This window comes from Lepidochelys olivacea (assembly GCF_965140295.1).
Source record: "Lepidochelys olivacea isolate rLepOli2 genome assembly, chromosome: 4".
Taxonomy (NCBI): Eukaryota; Metazoa; Chordata; order Testudines; family Cheloniidae; genus Lepidochelys; species Lepidochelys olivacea.
Window position 1 is genome coordinate 61145615 of NC_140414.1, and position 14571 is coordinate 61160185.

Below are 14571 nucleotides of genomic sequence, written 5' to 3' on the forward strand. Positions count from 1 at the left end.
CACAAAACCAAACGCCCTAGCCCCGCCCCCGCTCATTAACATTCCCCTTCCCTCTCTGGCTTGCTCGCCCCCATTCTCACTCACTTTCACTGGGCTGGGGGAGGGCTCTAAGTGGGGTGGGGCCAGAAAGGAGGGGGCTCCAGGCAGGGACTTGGGGTGTGGGAGGGGGTGATGGCTCAAGGGTGGGGCTGAGGGGCTTGGCTCCAGGCTGGGGGGTGGGGCGAGGGATTTGGCGTGTGGGAGGGAGCTGCAGGTTGGGGCAGGGGTTGGGGGTCAGGAGGGGGTGCGAGCTCTGTGGTGGGGCCAGGGGTTCAGGGTGTGTGTGGGGGTTGGGGTGCAGGGATGACCCCTAGAGCGGTGGCTGCGGGTGTTGGGGGGTCTGTTGGGAGAGGGATGTGTACGGGGGTGGCTGGGGGTGTTGGGGGACACGGGGGAAGCGGTCTCTCTGGGGGGGATTGTTCTAGTCTTTGTACACACGAGCTCTAGGAAAGTGCAGGCGCTGTGCTCTCTAATGCGCATTGCGCATGCCTGGAGCTCACACATGCGCCCCCCCCCCCGCCGACCGCGCCCTTTGCCCCGGATGTCCCGCTCGGCCGCGCGGGGAGGCCGCGGGGAAGCCGCCGGAGCCGGAACCTGCTGCTGGGCGGGTAGGGCTGGGCCTTGGGGGGTCCGTGGGTGATGCGGGAGGGCCGCGCCGGGGGCCTGTGTCGAGTGGCGTATTGGGATTGTGTGTCTGGGGCGGCGGGGGAGGGGCGTCGTGGGTTATGCGCGTTCACACGAGCAGCCCCGCGTAGACCCGCCGCCCTTGCTGCGTGGCGCGGCGCGGCGCGAGTGCGGCGGGCTCCTGGGCGCTGTGGTTGTCCAGATAACCCGATGATACTTTTACAGCCCGTGTCCTGGCCGTGTGAGCGCGGAGAGAGCACAGATCTCTGAACGGGGGGGTGTGGGGCTGGGGTGCGCCCGCCATTGCCTCACGTCTGGGGGGTCATTCCCATGTTCTTATTTTCTAAATTTTCATTGTCAAAATAAGTGAACAATCGTCACTTGGTGGTTCAGTTTCCTTATGTCCTCTGTTAACAAACTTGATGTTTTGCAGAATCTAGTGATTCAGAGTGGCCACCCTTTTTGAATTTGTCTGCCCAAAAGTTAGGTTCCTAAATCCATGTCAAGGCCCCACTTCTGCAATGACATCTGTGTGTGTGTGTGTGTGTGTGTAGAGATTCACCTGCATAGATGTCATTGCAAGACCTGGGCTGTAGGCATCTAAATAGAAGTGGCCTGATTTTTCAGAAGCATACCAGCTTCCATTTAAGTCAATGAGAATGTGAGATGCTCAGTCCCTCAGAATAAGGGCTACTTTGCTTAGATGCCTAAATATTGATTTAGGAGTCTAACTTTAGTCCCATAGATTTTAAAATTTTGGTCAATGTGTTTCCCAATCACAGTGAACTAGTTGTACAGTTTTGTCTGTGCTTTTTTTCTGAAGATTTGCTGCAGTAAAAATAAGCAGAATACATAATACACTGTATAAAGTGAGTGCACATGCTATGGAGTGTAGTCAAATCTTGTCCTATTGCTAATGCATCTTATTTTGTCTGAAGCTACTAGAGTTACAGTAGCCCAGTTAAAAGACAAACCGGGTGCCTTGGAAAAGGCATATAGGTAGTTTAAAGTTAATACAGTTCTATGCAGGGGGAGCATCTTCGCTGAAGCTCACTAACTGTAGGTGTGTGTAGAGCCCTGTGCAGATAGAAAATTTGTACCTGTATCTGATCTGCAATCCGGAAACATGGACTTTTTTGTAAATTGTGAAATTTACAAGGAAGTGAAAATAGGATTGTAGAATAGAATGTCTCTTGCATTGTGAGGCTGCTTCTACATTAGACTTCTTTCTGAGAAAGTTCCCATCATTGCTAATTTTGGCATAGCTCCACTGAGCAGAGCAGTAATATAGATGCAGCTTCAGGTAGTTGCCAACATTTTAACCTGTGTCTAAACCTGTTCAGAGTAGGTGTTGTAGTGCTTCTGGCAACTTGTCTATGAGGGTGCAATTATGGGTCTTTTTTTTTTCTTTCCAGAAAATAACCTCCATGTAGATGAGACCTAATAGGCTCCATCTTAAATCTTCAAAGTTAACAAATTATTTCCAAGTTCCCCACACTTATTTAGTGCACCTAACTACATCTACTTCTGGAGAAAAGGTACAAAAGGTAAACTCCAGAGGGTTGTTTTATTTGATTTTATTATGGGCTTCAGAGCAGAACAGACCTGAGGAAACTATTGGATAAACATATAAGGTTTGTTGTGTCAAGAGCACAGAAGGGGGGATGTGTATGAGAATTTTCTTACCTGTTGAGGTGAATTTTTTTGGTTTTTGGTTTTTTGTTAAAACAGCTTTCTGATGATCAAGAGGATAGATGATTTTTTTTTCTCCCTATAACTAGAGTACAAACTTTTTAAACAAATGGTTTAGTTTATTAACTTCAGCTTTAAAAATTAACAATTATGTGTCTTCCTAAATCCACCTAATGGGTGGTTTCCCATGGTGATATTTTTCCAACAAGAATAAAATGTCATCTTTTAGAGAGAGTAGTTAACACAACTGTTTTGTGTGCAAATCTCCTTTGTACATGTTATGGACACAGGTGTGGATAAAGTAAAATCTAATGATTTGACTGAAAAGATTGATCATCTACATCTGTTAATTTCAATGTTTAGAGGTATTTTTAAGAAACTAAAGTGTTTTTTCTCTCCTTTTAGGCTGGCTGCAAACACAGTTGAACAGATACCACTGATACTCTCTGATTCCAAACAAGATGAACACGTTGTCATTGCTGCTAAGATTCCCTCACTACCGTTTTCTGAGAAAGATTTCTTCCAAAAGCTTCCACTCAAATTTCACTCCTAGATCATTATTTCCATATACCCAATCTTTTAATTCAGTATGCTTGTATTGTACAAAGTGGATGTTGCCAGCAAGTGATTTGAAAAGAGGGATGTGTTATCAAGCAACCGTAGACCAACAAACACAGGGACTTTGTGACAAGGAACAGAGACTTGTAGACAAACTTTACAGTGGATTAATCCAAGGGCACAGAGCCTGCTTGGCAGAGGCCATTACCCTCGTAGAATCAACTCAGAGCAGGAAAAAGGAGATAGCCCAGGTGCTCATTCAGAAGGTATTATCCTACCACAGAGAACAAGAAAAGTTAAATAAAGGAAAACCACTAGCCTTTAGAGTGGGTCAGTCCTCTTTTGTCTGTCCAGTAACTGTTGTGATCTTATGATGATATCATCTCTTGTTTCTGATATTTATAATTTTTAAGCAAATATGGAGTAGAGTCTGAAATCATTGGATTATTAATAGTTTGTAACCATCTTTAAGTCACTTGTATTGTTCATAAGAATAGCTTCTCCACAATGCTGGAAAATACTCTTAGGGAGGCTTTAAAAATGGCCCCTCAATTTCTGGAGAGGATATAGGGGAATTTCTCATGGATGATAGGATTAGTTTTGCTGAGCTGAAGAATGTGGGGGGCTAGAAGGCATAGCTGCACCAGCTGTTCAGATGAGTTTAGATGAGCATTACCAAATGGCTGTATCTTTTTTTCTTGAGGTGCATGTGTTTTCCCCAAAAAAAGGAAGAGGAAAAATTTTCAGTTGTTTTATCATTAGTAAAGGCCCCACCTTAAAGCAACCTACCTTTTAGCTGAGGAGAGGTGGGTGAGATTCCCTTTACAGCCTATCAAATGCTTCAATATCAGTTGGAAGGATCACTGTAGAGTGGTGTAGTGCACAATTGCCTTATGCATTTGTATGCCCAAAGGAAGCAAGAACTGGAGCATGGCATCTTAAATGTTAGTGAAGAGCACAAAGCGCAAAGGAACAGGCCAGTCCTAGTTAAGTTGTCTTAAATTAGAATGCAAGTCATCCACCTTCTTATCTGAAACAGCAGCTTTAAATACTAAATGATTTCTGAAAATTGTAGATTTGACATGTTGCATTTTTAAAGTTCTGCAGTGCAAACCAATATTGAGAAACCTCTGTTTGGGAAGAGGAGAAGAGGTTAAAGAAATCAATCTTATGTTGCTATGGGCAGAATGAATAAGCGTTAGAGAAGTGAATGATCCCCTCCAGAGCAGACTGATGTAATACACTGCAAATCCAAAATGAGAAAGTTTGGATTTCTTCATTAGAAAATTCAATATTAACATGTAACTCTAGGTGCCTTAACGGGAAGATGAAATCTACCAGTATGTGGTTTATGAAGGTGATTAATTGTAGCAGTTGGTTGCATTTTGTGATATATCTGGAGGAGGGAAAGGGGGAAGTTACTTTTTCAGTCAAATCTAAATTAAAAAAACCTACACCCCTCTATTAGTAGAGGGTTTTGTGTGGAGGTGGGAGTGTGTACAAAAGAGGAGGGGTCGTTTACTAGAAGTGACAGGCCTCAGATTATTTGTAGTAAATAACTGGAATAGGGTCTCGTACTATTTTTCTGAATTATATTTTTAAGACAAATTATTTCTTTCACATTATTGTCAAAGGAATGTGTTGGGGATTAGTTCATAACATTGAAGAGCATTGAGAAGGAAAGATCAGTAGAGGCTGTTGCCTATTTCATTAAACTAGAGTTTTTTGTCCCCCTACTACTTAGGATTGTCTGGTCCCCCTGGTGCTGGGAAATCAACATTTATAGAATGCTTTGGGAAAATGCTTACAGACAGGGGTCACAAAGTGTCTGTGCTGGCTGTGGACCCTTCCTCTAGCACAAGTGGTGGTGAGTGTGTCTTAAAGCTTTTTGTCGGCTCTTCTGCATTTAATCTTGACACTATCTGGTGCTTCTGGTGTGTGTGGTTGAAAATTTATCCTATAAAGTTACATTAATGAACTATATATTGCTTTTTAGTCATTTTTGTGTGCTGTGGAATTAGGCATCATAGTCCCAGTTTTGTGAGGTCCCCAAACTTGTGCTGTCTTCTGGTGGCCTTGTACAGCCTCTCTCTCCTGGTATTGTATGGGGAAAGGGAAAACTTCCTTTTCTGTGATCAGTACTGTTATTGTTAAAACTTTGCGATGTAGACTGGAAGTGATGCCAAATAATCTCTTCATTTAGAGGCCATCAGAATACACTTGCAACTCAACCTCCCCCTCTCCCCACCAATATATATATTCCTGCTTTGCCTTGGATCTTGGAAAAATACACTATCATCCTTGAATGGGAACAAATTGTTTAACTTCTGTGGGACTATCTTGGTGCCAAGATTGACTCTTCTGTGTAGTAAGTCATGGTGATGTTGCAGTGCCGCTGAACTTGACTAACTTTTGTGGGCTACCTGGTCTTCAGCAACAGGCTCTCCAAACCCATGTTGCTTTCGTCTGCAAACCCTGCCCCTCCCAAAATTTAAATCCTCTGGTGCAATGCTGACTAAGCTTGATTTAGAAAACTTATCTGGGACCTAACCAGTAGAAACTGAGATTTTAATCCTTTTGTCATAGATGGCTGTATCTGACTAATACGTTATCATTTTCTGTATATCTGTCTCTTGAAACTTGTTATAATTCTACTACTGGGAGATGTTACAGGTTAACTATGAATAACGACTGTGCGATTAGTTGTGGCTAGACGGAATATGCCTTGAATGTGTAGTGGAGACAAGACTTATAGGTCACCAGAGAAAGGGTCAGGATAAGGAACAAAGGAGGACTGAGAGGGTCTGTCTCCTTTTAAACTTTAGCAACACTTGTCATACTAGTAAATTTTCATTAAATTCAAATAAAAAATTGACTATAGGAGAGTTTCGTCTTGGGAGGACACTGCTGGTCTTTGGGCAGTTTCCTATGGAGTGGGAGGGATAACAGATAGGTAAGAGTTTGCTGACCCAGCTGTGCTCAGATCACATAAAGGGGTTCAGGACTTGCAGAGTCTGTGCTGGCATAGAGGGAGCCCTCTGAGTTTAGGGACAGTGGGTTGCATTAACTTGCCGTTACACTTTTGTGATATTCTCACATCTTGCAAGCCAAAAGAGCCACACAGAAGCTTGCTAGCACACAACGCTGGGAAATTCTCATTTGATTCCACAGCAGAGACACTTACCTGCCCACCTATGTTATTGACTATTGAAAATTAACGGACTACTTGCCCTTTTTGAAATTGTTAATGTTAAATGTTTAAGGCTCGCTCTTGGGTGATAAAACACGGATGACTGAGTTGTCAAGGGACATGAATGCTTACATCAGGCCATCTCCAACCAGGGGAACGTTAGGAGGTGTGACTAGGACCACAAATGAAGCTATTCTGCTATGTGAGGGAGGAGGCTATGACATCATTCTTGTGGAAACAGTAGGTATGTGATTTAAAAGTAAAAATTAAAAATTTAGCGCTTGCAACCGCACTGTACTGTCCAGGCCAACTTATGGCACTAATGATGCATATTTCCTCTTACAGCTTTTCTTCTGCCTTGTCTATTTCTGGTACTTCATCTTTTCTGTTCCATTTTGGTCCATTCCTTTCATAAGTGTGTGTTGACTTCACCCAATGGGGCCTTTCTGTTATGTCTTTAAGCCTTGTAAATTCTGAGAGAGAATTTTATTAAAACTAGATTTCATACTGACCTTCATTGTATCCAATTTTGTTGAGCTCAGAAAGAGAGGGAGCCATAGTGGGACTTCTCCTTAGTACTGTCATTAGAATGGCTGTGAAAGTTCAATTCTGGTTTCAATTTTTCAGGTGTGGGGCAATCTGAATTTGCAGTTGCTGACATGGTTGATATGTTTGTTTTGCTGCTACCACCAGCAGGAGGAGATGAGTTACAGGTATTTATCTTTCTCAAATGCTAATTATGACCTAAAACATAAGTCTGAATTTGGAATGTGTGTGTGCATTAAGTCTGAGTAAGCAAGTATTAGTAGTATTTTCCGAAGTGCTTGGTGGTGTCCTCACTCTTCTCCCACTGAAGTCAGAATCTTACCAGCTTGACCCACAAAATTTGGATCTGAATTTTCCCAAATGTTACAGGTGTTAGGATTTGAAGTTTTGGTTCTGGCCAGTCTCTTATGATCCACATTACTCATTAGATATGATTAACTTCTCACTTTTGAATGCTCATATATGTACATGACGATGACAACAACAATCAATTGTGTAACAACTGATTAGTTTAGCAGAGGGGTCCTCAGACTGGGGGGTCAGGACCCCTCAGGAGGTTGCGAGCCGTCAACCTCCACCCCAAACCTGGCTCTGCCTCCAGCATTTATAATGGTGCTTAAATATATTAGAAAGTGTATATATTCGCACTCAGAGGCTTGCTGTGTGAAAGGGGTCACCAGTAAAAAAAGTTTGAGAGCCACTGGTTTAGCAAATTCAGTTATGCTCCTTTCAGGTAATATATGCCAACCCATGCTATACATACATGAAGGGTGTTAGTTTCTCATGGTAGAGGAATAAATATGTGAATTTAATGGTTCAGAGTCATAACAACTGCCTAACTACTAATGAAACCTCAGACAGTCCTAATATTAGGAAATTCCTGGTGCCTAATGATTAAGATTCAGCCTTCCTAGGGGAGCAGTGGGGGCAAAAGACACATCTGGCTTCAAGACTAAGCTTGATAAGTATATGGAGGAGATGGTATGATGGGATAGCCTAATTTTGGCAATTAATTGATCTTTGATTATTAGCAGTAAATGTGCCCCATGGCCTGTGATGGGATGGGATCTGAGTTACTACAGAGAATTCTGGGTATCTGGCCCACATGCTCAGGGTTTAGCTGATCCCCATATTTGGGGTCGGGAAGGAATTTTCCTCCAGGGCAGATTGGAAGAGGTCCTGGGGTTTTTTCGCCATCCTCTGCAGAGTGGGGCTTGGGTCACTTGCTGGAGGATTCTCTGTACCTTGAAGTCTTTAAACCATGATTTGAGGACTTCAGTAGCTCAGACATAGGTTAGGGGTTTATTACAAGAGTGGGTGGGATTCTGTGGCCTGCATTGTGCAGGTCAGACTAGATGATCATGATGGTCCCTTCTGACCTTAAAGTCTGTGACTCTAAGAAGAAAGTCAGGGGGTAAGATAATACAACAAACAAGCCCCATTAGTTTATCAAAGTTTTATGACTGAGCATTAACATATTCATTTTTTTCTCCTTTTTCTTTTTCCATTCAGGGTATTAAACGGGGTATAATTGAGATGGCAGATCTAGTTGCTATAACTAAAGCTGATGGGGATTTAGTTGTGCCTGCACGGCGGATACAAGCAGAATATGTTAGTGCTATGAAACTGCTTCGCAAGCGCTCTAAGGTTTGGAGACCAAAGGTTTGTATGTTTTCACAATTTTCTTCTTTTTATTTCCGAAGAGGTGGTGTGTAGGTTACGGGACTTAACTTAATCCTAACTACATATTAACCACCTGGACATTTATGTAAAAGTCTCTCCTGCACCACTTGTGCACCAGCGGCTGAAACATCTTTGCTACTTCTTTCATGCAATCCCTTATTTATTGGGTACCCTCCCTGAACTAGTTTAGAAAGCCATTACTCGCTCGCTCTCTCTCGCCTCCAGATCCTTCCTCAAAACTCACATCTACCACGTTGCCTACAGCAAAGTGATAATGGCTAGACCTAGGGTCAGGGGGGCTTGCTGAGTTTTAATCATTTCTATACATTTTTAAGAAGTTTGGGAACCATCTTGTTGTAAACCATACTAACCTATGTAACTACTATTATCCATGTTTTATTTTCTCCTCCTTGTTATACCCACTTGTGATGTGTGTCATGTGATTTTAGTGCAATGACCTTGTCTTCCTCTGTGTGTACAGCACCTAGGACAATGGGTCCCTGATTCTGTGGGCCTTCAGGTACTACCGCAATACAAATAATTAGAATTCATAATTGCGGCAAAGAGTCAGTCATAAAATGCTTTTATATATAAATGAGGCTTCCTTGGTCATGGTTTTCTGTTCCCATTCTACCCCCTACACTTAGAGTGCTTCAACTCCCAGTCATTTGAAACCCAATTAGTGATTGGACATCACTGTAGAACAACTATTACTTTGCTTCCTGATCAGATTTTTAGTCCTTTGGCTTATCCCTTTGAAACAAAACCCAGGAAGTTATGCAAACTGACCTGAATGTGCCCTTTGAAACAGTGTTATTGATGCAAATGTGTTCAGCTTTTAACATACTTACATAGGTGGCACATACATTTGTGCTTTGCAGTGTCTAGTGATTAATTTGTTCAAGCGGCAGAGCAATTTACACAGAGCTGAAACCTTTACCCAATAAAGTTTAATAGGGAATGTAGTCTTTCCCTGTCTGGTTCAGTTCTGCTCCATATAAACATGAACCAGGAGGGCTGACAGGTGACTTGAGATTTATATCAACTGGCAGAAGCCACACACTCCCCTCCTCAGCACTGCTGAGCAGAAGTTTAGATATGGAAGCTTTTGAGAAACATGCTTTTTTTATTTTAAGAGGAAATTTTAAGAAGTTTACAAATCCTTGCCCTGTAAATATCAGCAAGAAAACAATCCTTACAACAGTAAGCTTAAGTTTCAAATTACACAGGAATAGAGTCATCAGATCTTTCTTTTTAGAGTGTTACCATATTATAGAGTGAGCATCATTACAACACCTATAATATGTAATTTCTAGAGATTTTATTACATTGTGTGAAAGCTCTCTCTCTACACATTTAACAGACCAGGCATCTTGGTGAAGTGTTAATAGTAAAAAAAAAAAAAGGACCCGTGTGGGTTTTTTTGGCTGACTAAAAACACTTCTCTAACTAGGGTGTTTTTAGAACTTGTTTCAAATGGCTTGGATGTTTGCTTTCTAGCCTACAATCACTCTTCCAATGTACAATGAGAAGTTAATACTGTTGTTATAGTATTGAAACTATCCAGGGTTTCATATTAATGTGGTTATGCAAAGACCTAACTGACTTCCCATTTAAGTAGTAATATTGTATACTTTACCTTTAATTTGATAGGATCCTAAAACCTTCTACAAATTATATTACTGAACTGCAGCAACTGCTTGGGTGTAAGCCATCAGACAGTACAGGGGCAACTTTGTTCAAGAATACTTAGGCAAACCCTCTTTGTCACAGGTACTATAGGATGTGAGTAACATTTTGGAGGTGGCAGAAACTTGGTTTTCAAGTCTCATCAGGAGGACACACAACATAAGCTGCATGGGGGGAGGGGGGGGAGAAAAAGGTCTACAGTAGCACTGAAGGATGAGTTTGCCTTACTAGGATTGGAACTTGTGATTGTAGTAGAATCTAGCTGATGCAGAACTCAGGTGTAAACACCCTCCCCAACCCAATGATTACTTAATTTCTTTTAAGATGTCGTCCTTAATCCAACAGGTAATGCGCATCTCTGCTAAAACTGGAGAAGGCATTTCAGATATGTGGGATAAGATGACAGAATTTCATGATCTCATGCTTACAAGTGGTGAGTTGACCACGAAACGACAGAAACAGCAGAAAGTGTGGATGTGGAATCTAATCCAAGAAAATATGCTGGACCATTTTCGGAGTCATTTAGCAGTGAGGGATAAAATTCCACTTTTAGAAGAAAAGGTTCTCAGTGGTGTCTTAGCTCCAGGGCTGGCAGCAGACCTATTGCTGAAAGCATTCAAAGACAGACCTTAAGATACCATGTTCTACTGTGTCATTGATCAATTTGCACAAATTATTTAAACATTAAATAAAATTTTCCTAAGCATGGCTTCACATTTTTATTACTGCAGCATACTTGCATATAGTACTAGACTCAGGCAAAGATAATACACATGAGGAACAAAGCTAGTTTCTGGGAGTACTACAGATTATATTCAAAAAGAAAAATGTACACGTCTAAAACTCTTATTTGAGTACAGCATAGTGAAGGATGTTGGTTGTTTTAATGAGCTTGTAATAGAAATTGTTAAAACAAAATAACTATGGTACTGTTTGTCACAGCAAGCTAGTTAATTTGTTTGCCTGTTTTCCAAATTTTTCAGCACTTGTCCTATTATATTTACCAACAAAACCCCCATACAAAATAAGGATAACTGTTCTTGGGCTCATCTGTGTCTTTTACTGCAGGGGACATGCCTGTAAAATTTTACAGTGCATACATGACCTGTCTGTATAACTTACCAAAAACCTGAGATTTTTCTGATTCAGTAAGCACATTAAACAGCGAGTCTCCAAAGTCTCATGTACACAACAAAAATAAGTGTTTAAACATGGCTATGGTATAACACAGCTTACTGCTGCTGGAGCCTTCTGTGGTTTAGGGCTACAATTAGATTCTATCCACGCTACAGATTTCAGCTCTGGTATAGTGGTAGATGCTGCAAGGGGAGCGGTTGCCAACATGGATCATTGCCCATCTCCTCACTGTGAGTGACAACAAAAGTGTTGGGTGCTGTATAATTACCTAAGCAAAACCTGTTCTTTGTGTTACAAACAGATATAGCATTGAAGTAGCCTCGCCTGGGAGCTATATTTATCCAAGGAAACACCCTACTCATATCTCCTGAATAGGAATTTTTTAAAACAAAAGGTGAAGTTTCATTAGGTAATATAGCTAATGATAAAGACTTCAAGTGGAACCCACATCAGAGTTTAATGATAAAGATAAGTATTTCCATAACTAAAGAGCTATAGGTAAAAAAACAACTTTGTCTATAGGGGTTTAAGGCCATTTGGCTGGATCAAAGCTTCAATTTCTAAACTTTCTCCTGTTAAATTCACCTTAAGTACTTTGACTATTCAAGGTCTATACGCACATTTTGATATCCTTTAATAATATTTGGAGGATCTTCTAAAATATTATTTGGAAAACATGGTCTGTTTGGCAGAAATGTATTATTACAAAAAAATGCCAATTTTGGAAACTGCAGAAAAGCAATAAAGCAATAATTGGAGTTCTATGAAGAATTCTTTGTATCTTGCATAGGTAAATTGAATTTTTTAATTATGTTAAAAGTGGGGATACTTGATTTTGCATCTATATTTATTTCTCTAGATCTTCAGCTTTTTTTTTTTTTTAAACTTCTAGGTAAATTGCAATACATCAGAAAAGTTAGCTTTTGAAGACACTAGGAATTTTTTTTTTATCCTTAGACAATGAAGAACCCCCCCTTGTTAAAGTCCTGCTACTTTAATTCTTGCTGCCAGGATTAAAGTTAGTTCGCCTGTCAGGTGACAGCTTTTGCCTTATTTTCCAGTATCCTTCATTATGATAAAAAAAGAAAGGATAAAATTGGATGGAAGGATCCCATCCTGCAAACATGCATGTGCGTTCACAGGACTAGCCCTGCTGAAGTACATTTTCAGGGATTATAGTACTGAACAGCAGGACAACCATGGTTTGGCTGGTGAGGGATGAAAGGCAGTTTCCGTATGGAGAAAACTTGCACTCACGTAACTGATTTTAGTTATACTGATGCAAACCCCTAATGTAGTTTGGCTGCACCAGGGTAAAATGATGCTTAAACCACTGTTGGTAACACATGAAATTAAGCTACCACTGCCTAAGAGTGAACATCTACCCTTGAGCTAGAGGCTTAATTTCCAGCTCAAGTAGTTCTGATCAAGCTAGTGCACTAGACATATCCAGGGCACGACAGATAGCTGCCCTCTGTATGATCCTGTCAAACCCTAGATATGTACTTGGGTGGATAACCCCTACTGCTGCTCATGCCAGCTGCTGTTCGTAGCATGTGTACATCTACTGGAGCTGGAAATTGTACCATCCAGCTCCAGTCTAGATGTACTCATGCTAACTCTGATAGGAGGATGAGGGCAGAAACACAAATGCTTTATGATGACATCATAATCGGTCACAGTATAATGCTAAATTGCACCCATGTGAGAGGAAGCTGTATCAGCTAGAGTATGCCCCAAATCAAAAGCCAGGGCTTTAAACCCCCTGAAATGTAGTGAAGTTTGCATCTGAACTTCATTCTTTGGGTTAATCTCTAACATACATTGTTCATTTACTAAATGGGCTGTCTTGATCACACTTTTATGATTGTGTACATACAAAATTAAAATCTAAATTTCAGGCTGGCTGAGGGCACCCACCTTGTGGACGGACTAATATGCTACGTAACTCTCAGCTGGAAACTGGCTTGATCTAGAAAGTGATGAGAACAGCATTTAGACTGGTTTTCTCAATATTTTTCTAGACCATCTGTGTGATGAAAAATAGTGGAGTTCATCCATGCTAATCTATTAAAACAAAACTTTACCCTTTTGACTTTTTGTTCGAGTGCTCAACGGCTGCCATTTTCCATCTCCGGGGAAAATCTGAAACTATTCTACTTAAACAGTCAAACTTGCTAAAAGGAATCTACAGCTGAAGTGCCCTCAGCAAATTCAATCCCCTTCTCCTAGCTTGGATTATTCTCTTCATATCTAATCTCTGTTTTCAGTGATGGGGCCAAGTGACCCACGCTTGGCTGACTGCTCCATTGTCAAAATTACCGCTTTTGTAAATTCATTACCTCCTGGTTTACAAGCTTGTCAGCCTTGAATAAGTCTTCTCTTGTCTGTTCCTTATGTGTGTAGCTCTGCAAGCTGCACTGACTCGCTTCCTGTGTGTTTGCTGAGGCTACTGTCTGTAAATAAAATTATATTTTTAACCTTGGAGAAGAACTCCCTCCTGATGTTTACTTTTAAAAAGTAGCCATGTCTTGCTATGGTATCCACTCCCTCCACACTGCAGTAACTACCTCAGTTTTCTCCCTAACGCCACATTTTTTATTCTATTTTTCAGGGATGTTCAGAGAAAATCTACATCACCCCTTTTCTGTTTTTTCCACTTTTTGGAATGAGAAATGGATCTTCACATAGTTTAAGACTTCGATAGCAATACTTTTCCTTGGATACATATTTTCCCTAACAATAGCTGGATAATAGATGTCATGCAAACCACTTAAATCAGGAAATTACAAAATTAAGGGTGGATGTATAACTTTAACTCCATCCTGTTTGGCATATATATTATAATTCAGTATTATGATGTCACATACCATTTCTCAAATAACGCTCTATCAGTTCAGTTTGCAGCTCGGAATATACATGGAGCATGTTGCCGCCTTCCTGATCTTTTTGTGCAATGGGGCTGTGATCTGAGTTGGGGCATCTGGGTACTACTGTAATACAAATAAACAACACTGAATAATAAACTGTTTTTTGTAAAAATATAATTGAACATGATGTGCCACTGTTTGCTAGGCAGCAGCCGAATCCTTTTACACACATGAGCACTCAGCGAGGGAGAAGCCCGGCCTTTTTCCTCGGTGCCTTCGCATAGAGGGGCAGGGACAGCACTCCTGATGAACTTTCCTAACATAGGGTGTCTGTGCAATGCTGATAGAACAGTGGCAGACTGCTACATGAGCATGTTTATTTTAAAAAAACAGCGTGCATGCACAAAGTATGATTTTTAAACCTTTATAGCTTTGACAGTTCACAGACAGGCAATTTTCATTGAACTACCAACAGGTAGATAACTCTGTCCCTGTCCAATGTTCAGCTTCTAAATCTACAATTCAAAAGATGTTGCAAATATA

At 41.0% G+C, this 14571-nt stretch overlaps 1 protein-coding gene across 3 annotated transcripts; it reads left to right on the top strand.

Moving 5' to 3' along the window:
• Positions 1-532: 532 nt before the first annotated feature.
• MMAA (metabolism of cobalamin associated A) lies at positions 533-10730 on the top strand. Of its 3 annotated transcripts, none has more exons than XM_084625819.1 (8): positions 533-647; positions 2079-2210; positions 2761-3243; positions 4658-4780; positions 6177-6347; positions 6731-6816; positions 8162-8311; positions 10367-10730. In XM_084625819.1, exons 3-8 carry the CDS (start codon positions 2817-2819, stop codon positions 10652-10654), a joined length of 1245 nt encoding a protein of 414 aa, XP_084481945.1. In that variant the 5' UTR covers positions 533-647; positions 2079-2210; positions 2761-2816; the 3' UTR covers positions 10655-10730. The 3 variants fall into 3 exon arrangements, with proteins under 3 accessions (XP_084481945.1, XP_084481946.1, XP_084481947.1); XM_084625820.1 differs by having other exon boundaries at positions 2079-2201; XM_084625821.1 differs by lacking the exon at positions 2079-2210 and having other exon boundaries at positions 568-647.
• The last annotated feature ends 3841 nt before the right edge of the window (positions 10731-14571 follow it).